Source organism: Haliotis rubra, unplaced genomic scaffold (genome assembly GCF_003918875.1).
Source record: "Haliotis rubra isolate DU_JTF1 unplaced genomic scaffold, ASM391887v1 Scf513, whole genome shotgun sequence".
NCBI lineage: Eukaryota > Metazoa > Mollusca > Gastropoda > Lepetellida > Haliotidae > Haliotis > Haliotis rubra.
Genome location: NW_025767206.1, coordinates 744,246 through 762,408, shown reverse-complemented (window position 1 = coordinate 762,408; position 18,163 = coordinate 744,246). Strand labels below are relative to the sequence as shown.

The following is an 18,163-nucleotide window of genomic DNA, read 5'->3' as shown; positions in this document are numbered from 1 at the left end:
TATGTTGTATATCTGGACACAATGTTTTTGAAAGATTAAAATGGGGGTGTCCTTCAAAAAAACAGTCCCCGCCTAAATATAAATCAAGCAATCCAAATCTCTGACGGGAAGTCATCCTAGTCTATACTGAACATATTTTATATGCTATTATCTGAAGGCATACCATTTTCCAAGAGGTACCAAATGACAGATCATTTTTCATGTTCTGAAAATGTTTAAGAAATATTATACCCCAATTTTTGTTGTGATGACTAATATCTCGTTAACCACATTACCCACATACGTGAAATGACTTTGCTAACAATTACTTCTAAATAAAATAGAAGCTTTGCAAACATTGGACATCAAGAATATAGTTAGCCTGGCTACTTTTTCAACGCCCCTCGTACAATACTTTAAAAAAAAGAGAACGCTGAAGGAAAAAAGACATTTCGATCTCTGAATACATCTGACCTATTTTGATGCAAAGAAATAAGGTAAATAATCTGAAAAGAATAGCCAAGGAAAACTTTTATTCTAATTTTGATAACTATTTATCACCTCAATCTACTCAATCAGGTAGTTATTGGATGATCTTTAATTTTTTGTTGAAAGGTACTACTTCATCGGGACACATCAATCTTGTTGGTCGGTGGGGTAGCCTAGTGGTTAAAGCGTTCGCTCGTCACGCCGAAGACCCGAGTTCGATTCCCCATATGCGTACAATGTGTGCAGCCCATTTCTGGAGAGCCCCGCCGTGATATTGCGGGAATATTGCTAAAAGCAGCTTAAAACCCAACACACTCACTCACTCACTAACTGATGATTCTGGGATACCTTCAGTTTTTACAGATTTGGATAAAGCTCAAACATTAAATGAATATTTTGTATATGAATCAAATGTTAATGATGGCGACAAGACTTTGCCACCTGTTAGCCATCGCTGTGTTAACGGTATAACCAATGTCATTGTAACCGAAAAGGTTATAGCTGAACCTCTTTGTTGTATAATATATCACTGTGTGACTGTATTTCAAAACGGGTAATGGGTAATGTTACTCCTATTTTGAAAGAAGGAGATACATCCCTCCCAACTAATTACAGACCTATTAGTTTACTATCTATCCTGGGGGAAATTCTTTAAAGAATAATGGTAAAGCATGTGCATAACCATTTCCATGAACACAGCATTTTAAGTAAATTCCATTCATTCTAGTTCATCTCAACTCATAGAAATTTATCATAATATATGGTCAGTCCTACATAATCGCCACCTTTACTGTATGGTATTTTGTGACATTTCAAAAGCTTTTGACAGGGCTTGACATAAAGGTTTATTGCACAAATTAGAAAACTCTGGTGTTCGTGGAAACGTACTTAGTATCTATCTGATAGACGACAGTGTGTCTCTGTTAATGGAACATTATGAAAAACTAAATGTTACTGCAGGGGTTCCTCAAGAATCTGCCCTTTGTCCATTTGTGATCCTTGTATATATCAATGATTTACCTGGAAATTTATAAAATATCAAAAGAATGATTGCCGATGACGCATCAATCGGTGTTGCGGGAAAATATGTATAATCCATAGACTACTCTCAACTATGATTTAGTAAAATTAAATAAATGGGCAGAAAAGTTTAATAAGACTAAATTTATGCTTTTCAACCACAGACATTCGCCTCAAGTCCCTGACTTGATCTTCCTCAATGAACATTTGGAGCGTGCACATAAACATCAACATAAACATCTTGGTGTAATCTTATCAGACAATACAAAGTGGTCTCATCATGTACCCGCTGTAATAGAAAAGGCCTCTAAAATAGTTTCCTCATTACGGTCGTTAAAGTATGTCCTATCTAGAAATAGTCTATCAAACATATATGACATGTACGCTAGACATATCGTAGAAGATTGCTTTGAGGTGACGGATAATAAATTATTGCCCTGCATATATTTCTGATAAACGTCAAATGGTTCAGCTTGAAGCAGCAAAAATTGTAACCAGTCTGCCAAAATTCGCTTCAAGAGCTAGTTTGTTCAGTAAAACGAGTTGGTTACCTTTATAAGTTAGACATACACATAAGACACATTGAACCTTTTACAAAATTGTTAACATGCAAGCGCCTTACAGACTTGCATCCACCATCTAGTGAACTATTTCTCAAGACAATTTGCGTGTTCAAGTCTAATTTGGCTATTCCAACGTTTAGAACCACGGTTCTTCAAAAGTCATTTAGATATGGTTGTGCTTGTTTATGGAATCATCTCTCCTCCACAATAAAATATATCAATACATTTCCATCATTTAAATTGAAACAATCTGAAAAAATGATAAAATTCCTAAAGATTTCCAATTTGGTGAAAAGAAGATGAATATTCTACATACTAAGTAAAGACATTCATGTAGTTCCAGAATGGTGATCTTTTTTCGTGTCAATTTATCTGAAAGTAAAGCTTGCCATTGTGGTGCTCTTGTGATAGATGCCAATCCTTTATTTCTAAAATGTCCAAAGTGTGTCAGCTGCTGATACAACGCTTTGATACAAGGCTTTGAAATCCTAAAAGTTAGCTTCGATATAAACACCATTCTGGACGGCAGCCTTTGTCGGCCACAAACTATAAAGGCAAATGTTTTTAGTCAAGTCCATAAATTCATTGTACGTAGTAAGCGTTTCAATCAATGTGTAATATGTGTTTCCTCTGTTCATTGTCCATCACATGTATTTCTCCATGTACTTATTTAATGGGCTTTAATAAGTTGAATAACTTGAGCCCAGTTCCTTTCACTACTGAATAAAATGCATGTATGTTCAAACAAACAAACTTAAATACATGTAGAGGGGGTGGGGTGGGTTGGGATGGTGTTGGGGTGGTGTGGTGGTTGGGTGGGGTGTTCTAACGGTTATATCTAACATACTTAAAGACATAGAGGGGGAGGTGGTGGTTCTAACGGGTATATCTCAAATACATGTAGAAGGGCTAGGTCTAACGGGTATATCTAACATACTTAAAGACGTATAGGGTGTTGGTTCTAACAGGTATATATCCCAAATACATGTAGAAGGGCTAGGTCTAACGGGTATATCTAACATACAACAATAAAAGCTATCATGTATTTATGACCCACAGTTTCGAACCTTTCATCAGTCCCCAAGAAAAGCTGGCGATGGTTTTTTAATGAACTTCGTCCTTCCAGCCTGAAAATCTTTTAATTTGGTTGTCATTTATCAAACAAGTAGTTAAGTTGTGCATTTTTATTATAGATTCTAAAATCTATGGATATTATTGGAAAGTTAGCCGACGTTATACAAGATAAATATGAGTGCCCTTGTCTTATCATGTTTACGACACAACTGCCTATATCTTGGTATTTTCTGAACCAGATCAAGAAATATGCCGGCATTTAGGTCGTTAACATAGTAGGATATGGTCACGAATATAATTTTCGATTCTTTACCGAAGTCTTTAATTGAGGAAATTACGCGATAATCTACTTTCCAAAACAGGCAGGCTCACCGGCATCATTGTATTTAGAAAGCGGCTTCTTAACATGTCAAAGTGATATTTTACTGGGTGCATGTCGTATGAAAACATATGACCCTTCGTTGGTTATAAGCATTGTTATCATCATTCTTTGAGGTTAATGTCACCCGTTGATTTCTTTGTTGTATTTGGGCTGTGAAACTAATGTCAACATTGAAAATAATTCCAAAATGAAGAAGAATAAACGTACTTTTCAAAGCGTAAACAAACAATATCCTGTTATTTTTGGATATGCCATGAAGAACTTCAAAATATAATAGATTTAACATTAAAATATTGAAAGCTGTTGCTCGTGAAATGTGCCCTTGCGTCAACAGTGAACATGAATCCATAATGAAAAACTATTAACTTTAATATTCAAAACAAACACAAATAATCTCTGGTAGTTTTAAGACGTGTCACGAATGATTTCACAGCTGGTAGAACTAACATGAAATTATAAAAACCAATTTCACACACCATTTTGAAAATCCGTAATGAAAAGGTTTTTTGTCACAAACACAGCTATTAACCCCGCCACATGTCAATATCTGAATATCGCAATAATCTTCTGCGTGACCGTACTAATAATCTAAACTATACCGAAACTTATCGGATACAAAATGCGAATAAATTCCATCCATTAGTTTGGGCGATATCGCAAGAATACTCGCTGTGACCTTGAAAATTATCCGAAGATCATTGAATTCGACAAGCGTTAGACGATACTCATAACACATTTTGGTACTACTTTTAAGCAGAATATATTAATTCTTTCTTGTGTTTTCGCACTAAAAAGTTACTCGTATGCAAAACAATACAATTTTCGCGGTGAACTCAAAATGAACACAAGTTCCCCAATTAACTGGTGTAGGGGAAATCCCGCCAAATACACCTTGATATAAAAGTGGATAAGCATATATTAATTTTTTTCGCGCTAACAATCTTTATGTTGGTAAAACCCTGAGGTTTTTGCTGTGACCTTGCAAATTATCTCCAGGTCACTAAATTCAACTGGTGTCGGTGAATCTCGCCACGACACCTTGGTACCAAATTTGAACAAAATCCATCATTTCTTGAGTTATCACCCTAACAAGCTTATATGATTTATGAAATGGTTGTGTATATTTTTGGTGGGTTTTAGGGGTTGAATCTTTTTGAAGGTTTCAATATTTGGGCAGAGCTGTGTAGTTGAGTGAGACGTAAATCTTCACCGCATCTATCTGTGAGATAGTTTTAAGTTCATGTAAGTACGATTCCACTGTGTGTTCCAGACATTATTTAGTCCAGAAGGGTCATAGAAGAGAAATTTTGGCACTTTGCAATGGGTCCGTTGTAATAAAGGGATTTTATCCATGGGGATTTGCAGTTTTTAATAAAAGAAACTTGAATTTTTGTGTTCTGTTTAACTAATGTCTCTATTCGGTTTGCTTGTGTTGTGGTGAGGGATTTTGTGGCGCTGTTTTGGCTGCCAGTTCCGCGAAGTAATTACCAGGTATGTGAGAGTGACTGGGTATCCATAGTATTGCGATAGGGATTTTAAGTCGATACTGTCATTTATTATGTCTGGTTTGGTTTTGGAGTGCTTGTTTAAGATTTGTTTTATTGAATGGAGGACTTTATGTATGGAATATACTTTTAGCATTATCTGAGGTGGAGATGGAGTTTGGGACCAGAGCGGGGTAACCTAGTTTTGATTGTACTAATGTTTTGTATATGTTATATTTAAGAGAGTGTGTTTGTCAGGCTCCAAAACCGAAACCACTGATTGCTCTAATTAAGTTGGCATCGTGTTCACATGCTGTGACCGTTGTGTCGTGACTGTTTTTTGTAATAAATAGTATTTGGGGGTTAAATTTGCTACTTTAAGCGTGAGGCCCACTTAAGAGGCCCAGTTTTGTATGTCAGTTACTATTTAAAAAAATTAGTTTCTGCCACTTAAATTGATTTTAAAGAGAAATCTGAGAGATTTTGGCTTGTTTTATGAATATGTTGCCTATCATGAAGTTAAAGAGGGTAGATGATAGGCTCCTCCTTCTGGTGTGCCGTCCTCAAGTGGGTAGCTGTATGTGTTGGATTTTAGTGTTATGTCCCTGTCTTTGAAGAAAGCGTGAATGAAATTTAGAACTCCACCATTTATGGCTATTATGGGGGTTCCCTGGTTTGTAGACTAGCACCATCAATGTAGATTACCTCCATAGGAGTATATTGTCATAAAGCCAGATTTGTTTGAAACGTTGGCAGAGTCATTATAGCACTTTGGTGGGAAGATGGTTGAGGATTATGAACCTTATATAGACTTAACCTGTGGTTTGGGGAAGTGTTTTGTTTTAAGGTTGAAATTCATGTCGATTGAGTGTTTTGGAACTGTTTTTACTTTCTCAAAATTCTGTTGAGTCTAAGTCTCTCGGCGGACTGTTAGATGTGTCCATCGTGTTATTTGCGCTTCTTTATGCCGACGAAACAGTATTATTAGCATTCAACCATCACAATTTGCAAATGATGTTTGACGCATTTACCTTTTACTGTAAAACATGGACATGAGCCATCAACTTTAACAAAACAACATTTTTAGTTTTTGGCGGTACAAAAAGAAATATGAGTAAACAATTAAATGGTACAACCATCGAATATGTCAAAGATTATAGGTATCTTGGAATCCATTTTACAAACAATAATTCTTTCAAACCCTCTATAAACGCCCGAATTTGCCACTAAAGCAATGTATTTCGTTCTGCGGAAAGGTCGCATACCAGCATTTAACCAATCAATAAAATGGCAACTATATCTCTCTGATGCCATGGTTAAGCCAATTCTGTTATAGCTTCGAAATCTGGGGGTTTGAAAACTGTAAGTCTATAGAATTCGTTCATGTTAACTTTTTACACACACTACTCCCCGTTAGGAGAAGCACGCCATTATATATTCTTTATGGAGAACTTGGAAGGGTACCCCTAATTAACTCTATCAAATGTCGTACGGTATGTCTCTGGGCTAGACTCATATCTGGTAAAGAACAAAAGGTGTCAAGAATTTTATACCAAATGTTATATAAAGAAGCCTGTATAAACAATAGCAACCAAAAATGGATAAAATCCGTGGAAGCCGTTTTTAATGAAACTGGCTATAGCTTCTACTGGTTTAGTCAACAAGCTGTTTTTCCAATTAAATTAAAACTATTATCTCCTCACGGTTACATGATATAGCAACCCAAACTTGACGCACAGAGAATTCGAATTCTTCTAAGGGTACCATGTATCGTTTATTCAAATCTGAACTTGTCTTTGAAAAATATCTCACATATATCCCTTTCTTCTTGGCTTTTCAATTTCTCTTGTATAGAACTTCCTGCCATCGTTGACCTATAGAAGTAGGTAGGTGGCACAAAATTCCACTCGAAGAAAGAATGTGTAACCTCTGGGACACGCGTGATGTTGGCGATGAATTTCACTCCATTTTTCTCTGTCCTTTCTTCAAACACCATCGGAAAGCTTATGTCCTAAGGCATTATGTTAAAAAACCCAATGTTTTAAGATTTAACGAATTGTTTAACTGTAAACGAATTAGTGTTATATTTTGTAGTATTATCATGAAAACTGTACAATCTTCCTTGTAAACCCATGTACTCTCTACTGTATATTTATACGGGGGCATGGTGGGCGAGCTTTCTAAGGCGCCGAGCTAGTAAGCGAGAGATGCCTGCATCGATCCCCACTTGTGATCGGGTGTAAAAACCTTGGAGCTAACATTACTTGATCTTTCAGTGTTGTCACAACCCTTAGTGTGCAGTACACAGCAATGTGCACTTAAAAGAACCCACTCATCCGACGGTAGGTGACCAGATGGTGGACATACGAACACGTGCAGGCACCTACTTGCGGGTATAGTAACGTGCAGTATCATTGGACAAAATACTGAGAACTGTGTCCCAGTTCACCAAGTTGGGTGGGTACCTCGTGAGGATGAGGCTGTGTGATAACTCGCTGCGCCTAACCAGCTGCATGAGTTGAATACTCCCCAGGGAGTTGAGTTGGTTAAAAGAATGCCAGAAAAAAATATCCGTTGATCAATGGACCACTCAAGCATCTTGAGCATGTACTAGTTGCGTGGATATGTGCGCTATATAAATATCATATCATATCATATCATACCTCATATGCCGAGTATCCCACTGAGTGTAATGAAAGTTCTGTTCTGTTGATTGTATTGAAGGTGTGCATGTGCTTATTTGGTGTGTGTTCGGTTTTTTGTATTATTGTGGTGGTTGGGGGACCTGCTTGTTTTCGAACAGTGGACAGCTAATCTTTGTTTGTGGAGGCGTTCGAAATGTTTGTTGAGGCAGATGATTTTGATTCCCTTAAATGGCCTTGAAATTTACCCACAGGGTTATAGAGGTTTTATGGCATATATGCGACAGAGAACTAGGGTACGTAACCCTCTTTCATAGAACCGCCTCCGTGGTGTAGTGGTTAGAGCGTCCGCCTGGGGAGCAGGAGGTCGCGAGTTCGATCCCCGGCTGCGGCATACCAAAACACGTTAAAACATGGTACTTGTTGGTCCCTGATGGCGCTCGGCATTAATGGGTACAACAAGGACTCGTCAGCTCAGACTCAGTATAATGTATCTGTGTGGGTATTCATGCTTAAATGTGGCATGGTATCTCAGTAAACTAGCACTATAAAACCAGTCTGGGCTAGTACAAGCAGCCACACATACACACAAAATATTCCCAAGTACGACGTTAAACCCTATTCCACCTCACCTCTTTCATATGTGAAGGACATCACGTGCATGAACCTCACGTGCGACCGAGAATGCGAGGGAAACGGCCAGCCAGCTTGCCCTGGAAAGGCATTGTAACCGAAGGGTGACTCGTCGATACTTGTTTGAATTAGAGAGCTGAGTAATTTTCTTTTGATGAAGAAGGAATTGTGGTTTTGTCAATGAGCGAGCAGGAATATGTTCGAATTCCTTGAGGACTGATTGTTGAACACTAACAGGTGGTAACAGAGTATCATTTACCCTCAATGGATCAATTGTAGAACCATTTTGAATAGTTAAAGTACAAGACTGAATATCCATGACAACATTTTGTTGTATTTAGGAAATCTAAGCCTAAAATCATGGAAGTAACTCACTCTGCAACAACTTGAAAACGTTCGTATATTTAAGAAAGACCATACATTTTGTATGTGGACCTATCACTCGAATTAGCAACCCATGCTTGTCGTGACAGGAATTGGGATCGGGTGGTCGAGCTCGCTGACTTGGTTGACATATCGTATCCCAATTGCGTAGAGCTATAGTCATGCTGTTGGTCACTGGATTGTCTGGTCCAGACTCGATTATTTACTTAGCCATATAGCTGAAATATTGTTGATTGCGGTGCTAAACAACAAGCAAACAAAAGACTAAAGACTCGAAGGGTTCTCACTGAAACATTTACTGAATATCTCAGGGCATTTTATCAATGATTACTTTCATATAGTCAAAGCAGAGCATATATTGCACCAGGATTTCAACGATAGCCTGAACTGATACACAGTGTTACCAATGGTACATCTGGGTCACACTTTCTTAGTACATTACACATTCCAGTAATATACTGAGGGAAACAAATAAGGGAACACTTGAAAGGTCAAGTGTTCCTTTATTTTTTTTTCTAAGGTTTCCTCATAAGCTTTGTATCGCATAGCTTGTGAAGAAACCTGGAGAAAAATAAGGGAACACGAATGTTTTCATGTGATCCCATTTTGTTTTCCCCTCAGTTTATGTTTGGGTGGGGCCTCGTCTGGGATTCGAACCCAAACTCTCAGAATAAAGCACCAAATTACTACATTTGGTGTACTGTAACAAAGGTTACATTTGTAATTATATTTTCAAGGTAAAGCACACATTTATTTGTGTACACTCTCCCTCCCTGTTTGAAGTACAAAAAATTATCTCCAGGAAAGATGCTTTTTGTTCGGCCCAATGTCGAACCCAAAGTATTCAGTTTTGGACGTAAATCGAAGCCATTGGGCGACCTATGTTTGTTGACACTACCGTTCTAATGGTTTCACCAGCATGGTAAACTGGCACGGCAACCTCGACCGAAATCAACCCTTACACGAGTCACAGTATTATTCTTCAGCATGTTTAGAATACCTACGGACTGAAAACACAATTTGAGTAACTCTTAAGTAAAAAATTGGACAACCCACATAAATGAATTGTTATTCACGTTCGGGTTTGGCCGTGTGTGGCTGTCTCAAGGTGTTGTATAATTTTATATAATGTTTACTCAAAGAGTCATTGACTGTTAAAATCAAAACAGTCATTCCGAATTATTAGAAAAGAAATCATTATGTTTTTATTCATCCATTAAAACCGTATTTAATTAAGAGTTATTTATTAATGCAGTGAGAAACCAAAAATACAGAAGGTAATTACTTCTATTTAGAACAAATTTTAATCGTTTAAGATAACAAAAAGTTAGAAAAGGTTTGTGTAATACTGAAAATGATGATGCTAAATGCCCTCCCTGCGTAATGTATTAGAAGACGAGAATCATATATGTTATCAGTGTCCATAATAGTCTCCGTATGGAATTAACTGTCTCTTTACAGTATGGAATTAACTGTCTCTTTACAATGTAACATACGTCCGGATAATCTTAAACATTTACTGAATTCAAATGATACAAATGCTTTGCTTTTATTAGGTAAATGCTTATATAATATCTTTACGATCCATCTACAAAAATTGTAACACGCATATGTATTTCTTTCTGTATATATTTACATTAACAATGGGTCATTTGGCCTTGAAACAATAAACATGATGAATTAATCTGTATCCAGTATATATTTCTACCTGACCAAAAACACTCATACATATTGGCCATTCATATTTAAATATATATATAAACGATTCTGATATTGAAAGAACCGACTATCAGATGTACCAGTTTGTAAGCTTGTAGGACTTTGGAAATGTAAGTTCCATTGTTCAGGAGGGTACGTAAGTCCCAAAAACTTTCAAAGCAAATATAGGCTTGCCAAGTTTTTAATCGTAGAATATGTGTGCTTTTAATTTATGGCTAGATTTCTCTTCTGTCGCCAATGGCTGAAGGGCTGATGTAAATCCAAGTAGGGTCCATGCAGGTAGCGAAAGTAAATTTAGTCCCCATGGTTCCTAGTATGGTGATCTATCTTCAGTTGCTGGCGATCTATAGCCCGTTTTTATATTGTATTGTCTTCTTGAATTAGAATGTTTTAGCTTTGTTCACTAGTTTTATATTCATATATGTGATTATCTAGTATTTTTACTGTCCTTCGTGGACAGGTTTTATATTATCTATATATATTCTATTTCAATCTCAAATGTTCTCGTCACGATATGGCTGAAATATTGCCGATGTGACGTTAAATAATAACACACTCACTCACTCACTCCATTGTTCAGGTTCAGTAAAACATCATGTTGTTATACTGTTGTTCCCTGTCTTAGTCTCCATGAATCATTTGGAAAAATATTGAAATATACCTTTCAAAAAACCGCGATGACGTTTAAATATGCTCCTAGGTCCAGTCCAACAGACGAGAGACCCCATTATTATATTTTCCAGACAGGATGAAGGGACAGTCTATGTCCCTAGTACCATATATTTCATAAAATGTCATCCACGACATTTTTGCGACCGTTAAAGGTGTAAAATGATAAAGATATAAACCAAGTTATATTTCACAAATGAACTGATATAATGTATCACATGGTTGGTCGTTCCAGCCCTGTCCATTAACAAAGCTTACAGAAAGATCAGCACAGTTCTCCTTCCCTCCTGTACCTGTATGACTTGGTTGATCAGTTTGCCATTTGCTGAATGTCAGAGGTGACTCATCAGTCCAGAAGAATGTATTGTTGTCATAGAGATCCTTCAAACCAATCCAGTGGGACTCTGAAATTAGACAAATGTTGTTGCAAAAATATGTACGGTAATTCAACATCCAAAACATGTCAGCTGGAAATAATGAAAATGTCATTCTGTACCCAAAAGCTTGCACATTAACAATCTAAACGTAGTGGTATTTCAATTTAAAGAATAATTTAGTTATTATAGTTATTTTTGTATATTCCTGTAAATTGTTATGCCAACACTTTATGACACGATATAATGTTTCTGACTTTTTGTCGTCAAAGGAATTCAGACAAAAGGGACCTTGTTATCAGCGTCATCAGGTAATTCCCTTGTCCACTAATAACCTTACATAATGGATGAGGCTAAAATGTACGCAAATGCTGAATTTTGTTCTTCGGGTTTGCGTTGATTATCTAAAATATATATTTGAAAATGTAACCTTTTCACCCTTGTTGTAGTTGTTGCTAGCAACTGTACAAACATATTCCAACAATTCATGCTGGCTCATAGTCACCTGAAGTCACTTCTTCAATTATCCAAGCCGTACTTGTGCACTTATTGATGTCAATAGAGCGAACCGCCACAGTTAAATAGTGCAAAAAAATTATATCCGTAAATATTATTATGGAAATATATAGATAATCTCACCCTCGTGTCTACTGATATGAATTATATCAACACTAGTTGATAAAGCTACAAATATTTGTACTTTTATCAACGAGTGTTCATATAAATGATATCAGTAGACACGAGGGTAAGATTCTATTTAGCATAAAAAATCAGTCCTCATTGGTTCTCAATGAAAAATGTACATATCTGAACATTGTACTACCAATAGAGTTGCAGTGTAGCGATGTCATGGCTTTGTGACGGCATCAAGTTCATGACGTCATAGCATTGTCAGGGCATTGTATAAAATCTACTGTCAAACTGACATCTCCTGAGAAATATCGTGTGATCTCACACAAGCAATGTCTCCAGTGGAACAGTTTTTGATGATAAACAAACTTAGGCTAGGGGTCTTTATGAGACTGAATACACAAACGTCCGAAAATACGATAGTCCAGTACTAAGTATGCATGTATTTGTTCGATTGCGTGCGTGCATGTGTGTGTTGTGTGTTTGTTGTAAGGTACGTGTTGCCAGTATATTGCATGGCTGAAAATATATGTCCACGGATAAAAAACCCAGGTAAATTCACACTTACTAAAGAAAGCATATTTTTTTGTTAGTGATCGGTTCTTCAAACGATTGTTTATATTCACAAGTGTTCCTCCATCAGAATGACACTGTTCCAGAGCTTCCCCCCACGTCTTCTTTACAGCATACTTTTTGACATTAAACGTTGTCTTCCCCGCCGACAGCTTCTCATAACCCAGTCGACCTTTTAAAACAATGTATTCAATAAGTAATTTTATGATACAACTCGAAGAACCAATGTCACCAAATCAATGGACACTGAAGGTCAACATTTGGCAAATGGACAGAAGACTATACAATGCCAAGTGTTGATTTGCTTATATTGAACTTGCCTTGACAATTGGTTTAAATTACTGACGTTTTAACAACGAGTGTCATCGTTGAGTGCATGATTAGGCGCGTAAAGGCTTCATTTCCCAAGCTTTGTTGGATGGCTAATATTAATTGAGCCTGGACTGGTCAAAGCAGTGGTTATAACGAATGTCCTTGTTACTGGGAAGCGTGACTTGCAATCAATGAGTGAGTGAGTGAGTTAGTTTTACGCCGCACTCAGCAACATTGCAGCTATATGGCGGAGGTCTGTCAATAATTGAGTCTGGACCAGACAATCCAGTGATCAGCAGCATGATCATCGATCTGCGCAATTGGGAACCGATGACATGTGTCAACCAAGTCAGCGAGCCTGACCATCCGATCCCGTTAGTCGCCTCTTACGACAAGCATAGTCGCCTTTTGTGGCAAGCATGGGTTGCTGAAGACCTATTCTAGCTCGGATCTTCACGGGTCTGCAATCAATGAAATCGCAGACGTTGATGGACCAATTAAATTGCAACTTACAAGCAGAAATAGAGTGACGGGAATGTATTTTTAACCCTACCACCATTGTGCCATTGTAGTAATTGTGTTGACATGCACGACATTTGGTTGCTTTTACCGATACTGCTTTCATTTGTGAAACGGGCGGTGGGGTAGCCTAGTGGTTAAAGCAGTCGCTCGTCACGCTTAAGGCCAAGGTTCGATTCCCCACATGGGTACAATGTGTGAAGCCCATTTCCAAGTAAACCTGTCGTGATATTTCTGGAATATTGCCAAAAGAGGCGTAAAACCCCATTCACTTACTCTTTGGGTGGTGATTTTCATATCCTCTACTTGAGTAGAAATCAACGTGAAGCGAGCCTTGGCGTACTAAATGCATTGACTATATACCCAGTACAGAATATTTGCTGCCCCAGCCCATACAGATAATGACCTCTTCATCAAATGCCATTCTTATGTTCTGCCGTCGAAACACCTGCCATATATATCGCAAGCTCTGGAAGTGGCCAATGTCCGCGTTAAATTAGATGACGTCACAAGGACAGTGACAATAGTCAATATAGTTCCAACTGAAACCTGTTTTTAGACAGTGTCCTAACTACAACCTGGCAAAGCAACAACTGCCTACACACGCTGGTATTTGTATATCTCGGCAGTTTATAGGCCCGCTCAACCCTTGTCGATCAGACGTCTCGTATGTGCGTTTATCCTGTCAGCAGCTGGTCATAACATTATAAAATGTAGTAATTTATCTGCACACATCGATAATATGAGTCAAGGCATATATGTCGGCCAATTCAAACATTTTTTGTAAAGGACCCAAGTTGCTAAATTGCTCTGCAATTTATATCTCCTTAGTTCCTCAAAATTATAAAAATTAAACTATTGGTATGTTTTAATAAAAAAATGCAGCAATGATGTCTCCATATTTTCGATGGTTCAAGCTCGAGGAAATGCTCGGCGAGGTTGTAAACACTAAAAGTAGTACCGACCTGTATTTGCATATTAATATATTCAGATACCGTTTTATCCTGCAGAAAAACCTACACGTTATATCATATAACCAGACTATAATGTTGTAGTCCAAACTCCATCTAGAATCTGATATTCCACAACTTACTTGCACGAACGTTTCGTTCCTTTTGAGTGATGTCACCATCTCCAGTCTTCTTTCCATTTACTCTTTTTGGTTGCATATTGACACTGGGTTGTGATTTTGTCTGTTCCCTTGTATTTGACGTATTCAGATCCAACTTAGAGGATGGCTTCTTAAGTACAGCCGTATTGATTCCGGAATGACTTGTTTCCTGTCCCGTTGAGTCACGACTTTGTAAACCGATGCCCTGCGAAGGTTTGGTGTTAGATGCATCCGTTCTTCCCTTCCCTGTTCCCTCACTCTTTGGATCCTGGACATTGCTGCCTGTTGGTGAGCTGGGTGTGTTGTCATTCTTTATTCTTGATCCTGTTCCCTCACTCTTTGGATCCTGGACATTGCTGCCTGTTGGTGAGCTGGGTGTGTTGTCATTCTTTATTCTTGATCCTGTTCCCTCCTCTTTGGATCCTGGACATTGCTGCCTGTTGGTGAGCTGGGTGTGTTGTCATTCTTTATTCTTGATCCTGTTCCCTCACTCTTTGCATCCTGGACATTGCTGCCTGTTGGTGAGCTGGGTGTGTTGTCATTCTTTATTCTTGATCCTGTTCCCTCACTCTTTGGATCCTGGACATTGCTGCCTGTTGGTGAGCTGGGTGTGTTGTCATGCTTTATTCTTGATCCTGTTCCCTCACTCTTTGGATCCTGGACATTGCTGCCTGTTGGTGAGCTGGGTGTGTTGTCATTCTTTATTCTTGTTCCTGTTGCCTTACTCTGTGGATCCTGGACATTGCTGCCTGTTGGTGAGCTGGGTTTCCTGTCATTCTTTATTCTTGGTCCTGTTGCCTTTCTCTTCGGATCCTGGCTAAGGACACTGTTGCTTGTTCGTAAGCCTGATTTGGTTTGATAAATGTTTCCTTTCCCTGTCTCCTGAATCTTTGAATCCGGGTTAAGGGCATCGATGGCTCGCTCACTGGGTGAGCTGGGTGTGGTTTCATTTAGTCTTATCGCACCTGTTCCCTTATTCTTTGAATCCTGGTTCTGACCCCTGCGGTGTGATGCTGAGCTGGATTTGGTATAGAAAATACGTCCCCCTTCTGTTCCCATATTCTTCGAATCTTGTTTAAGGACAGAGGAGTGTGTAGAGGAGTTCAGTATTGTTTCTTTTTTGCTTCCATTCCCCGTTCCAATAAGCTTACTCTTTGAATCCTTCACGACAGCAATGTGTGTTGCAGAGCCACGTGGGGTTGCAGTTGCAGTTTCATTTGGTACAACTTCTTCTGTTTTCATTCCTTTTGAAACGTGTGTTTCAGCATCAGTGCGTGATTGAGAGTTGCTTCGTCTCATCTCTTCCGTCCGATGATCAGGGCTGATTTGGTTTCGATGTGCCATGTCCAGGGCATCTTGAGTCTTCTTCCCCAGGTTTGCTTGTCCCATCATTATGGAGTTTTCCAACTCAGATGTGCAGAGCTGGGTACACTCCATTCCTTTGTCTGTTTCCATACTTTGATTGGACTGCTATTTGTGCCAGAAATTTAAAACAGAACATTTGTAAATACAATACATTAAACCAGGAATGAGTAACATCATTCCAAAAACAGAAGCAACTCACCAACTCCCTTTTCTAAATCCTCTCCATAGAACGTCCTAAATTTCAAAGTCAAAAGAACGATAAAGTTAATTACTTTCAACCAGCCCCTAACTACACTCTTTAAATAAAAAAAACGCATAGGTGATTTTGAGAATATTGGACTCATGTAGCTGCGGAAAAACACAATACAAATATACTATTTCTTCCCAAAACGCATCTTTGTGTGCTTGTAAACAGCTTCAGCGCCAAATCGCGGCCAGAAAACATGCAAAGCAAAATGCACTTACAAGTAAGCGGACAACCATGCGTTATCGATCACTACAGAAAGGCAAACGTTGTGTTTAATTTTGTCATTCGTTTTGGCCTGGACAGGAGGAAATCATCATGACACGACTGAGTGCCGCCAATCGAAACATCTCCATAGGCTGTGGAGTCGCAGTCTGCAGTTTCTCGACATTTCAATGTTCATCAGGGCACCATATCTCGCCTTTAGGATTGTTTCCTGCAGACCAAGATCGCCCGAGAAGCGGCCGTCCGAGCGTTACCACCCAAGCCCAGGTCCGCTACATCCGGGTTGCTTTTTTCCGTCATCGTCAAGCCACAGCCATGGAGACTGCGCAAAGCATCACTGGTTTGAGAAGATTTTTCCACCAAACAGCCAGGAATCAATTGTGTAAAGTTGGAAATCGACCAAGAAGGCCAGTTGTCGTTCCTGTTTTGAGAGACTTCCGTCGGCACAATCGCTTGCGGTGGTGTCGTCGAGTCTGGAACTGGAATCTTAGAACCTGGAGGCGAGTCTGGTGCAGTGATGAATCATGATTTCTCTTCACCGGCGAGATGGAAGACAGCGTGTTGACCATCTGAGAAATGAACTTATTGCCCCTAATTGCATTCGACAAGTCAATAGTTTCGGTAGATACAGTGTCATGGTGTGGGGTGCGATATCCAGCACACAAAGATCTGATTTAGTGGTGGTTCAGGGGAATTTGACAGCAAATCGTTACATCAACGAAGTTCTTGCACGTGACATGCTTCCGATTATGGACCAACAGAGCGAGCTGTTCCAGTATAACAACGATACTTCACATACAGCATGTGGAACGGTCTGCTACCTCTAACGTCAATGTCTTGCCATGGCCTTCCCGATCACCAGATCTAAACCTGATAGAACACATATAGAATGAACTCGAAACACGCCTCAGACACTTCCACAACTGGCCATCGCATTGCAGGAAGTGTTGGGGAAAATCCCGCAAGACTTCGACTTCGAAATTCGTCGAATTATCCAGTATGTGCCGAGACGGTGCCGAGCAATAATTGTTGCCAATGGTGGCCATGCAAGGTACGGACTTTGACGCCATCTTGTGGACTCAAGTAAACAGAAACACAACAATAAAGTCTGATGTTGTGTTGGCGAACTCGCTGGCTATAGACGTGTGAATTTCCATTTTTTACCATTGAAATTACATGAAATAATTGCTCTTAAACTAACGCAATAACGTCTTCTAAAAAATCGGCTTATGCGTTTCTTGTTTTGAAGAGTGTACTTAAATGGCAAGTAATTAGCACATTTTATTTACGGTTCGAAACATATACTTCCTTAATATACTACCCATCAAAAGTTTAGACTCACTAGTGTAAATGTAGCCACTTGCTTCAGTCAACTGTTTTAAGCTAGATTTTGCTATATATTCCATAATTTTTGAAGGTACTGTTTGCACATGAACTGATGAATTGTATAAACATTCGTAAGGTTGCAAAACCCTTTTTCATGAGTTCAATAAATCATGAAACTCGGTGAAAATTGGCGAATTCTTAACAAAACTTTACACCAAAGCGTAGCTGTTCACATGCACGATATTTGCACATGCTTTTCAGAAAATTGATGCATGGTCCTAGTGCAATTCATCTGCATAAGGTTTGCAGTTGGTTTCCCCAGGTTAGTGGAGAAATTCATTTTCGATGTAATCATATATATATACATAACATATAGTGAGTGCTTTAAGTGAGTCTAAATTTTTGATGGGTAGTATATATAAAAAATATAAAATGAGTAAATTCAA

At 38.6% G+C, this 18,163-nt stretch overlaps 2 protein-coding genes across 2 annotated transcripts in view; both read right to left on the bottom strand.

The window, feature by feature from the left end:
• The window catches only part of LOC124292325 (carbohydrate sulfotransferase 15-like), a 45,394-nt gene extending 38,407 nt beyond the window's left edge, over positions 1 to 6,987 (bottom strand). Inside the window, exon 1 of the mRNA XM_046729395.1 lies at positions 6,804 to 6,987. Within this exon, the coding sequence (XP_046585351.1) occupies positions 6,804 to 6,987 (184 nt within the window). The remainder of the gene's footprint in view (positions 1 to 6,803) is intronic.
• Positions 6,988 to 14,947: 7,960 nt separating this feature from the next.
• LOC124292324 (variant surface antigen E-like) lies at positions 14,948 to 16,012 on the bottom strand. Its single transcript, XM_046729393.1, has one exon. The coding sequence runs from the start codon at positions 16,010 to 16,012 to the stop codon at positions 14,948 to 14,950; it is 1,065 nt and encodes a 354-aa protein (XP_046585349.1).
• Positions 16,013 to 18,163: the final 2,151 nt, after the last annotated feature.

Coding starts and splice junctions, on each gene's coding strand:
- LOC124292324 (XM_046729393.1), bottom strand. CDS start 16,012: ATGGAAACAGACAAAGGAATGGAGTGTACCCAGCTCTGCACATCTGAG.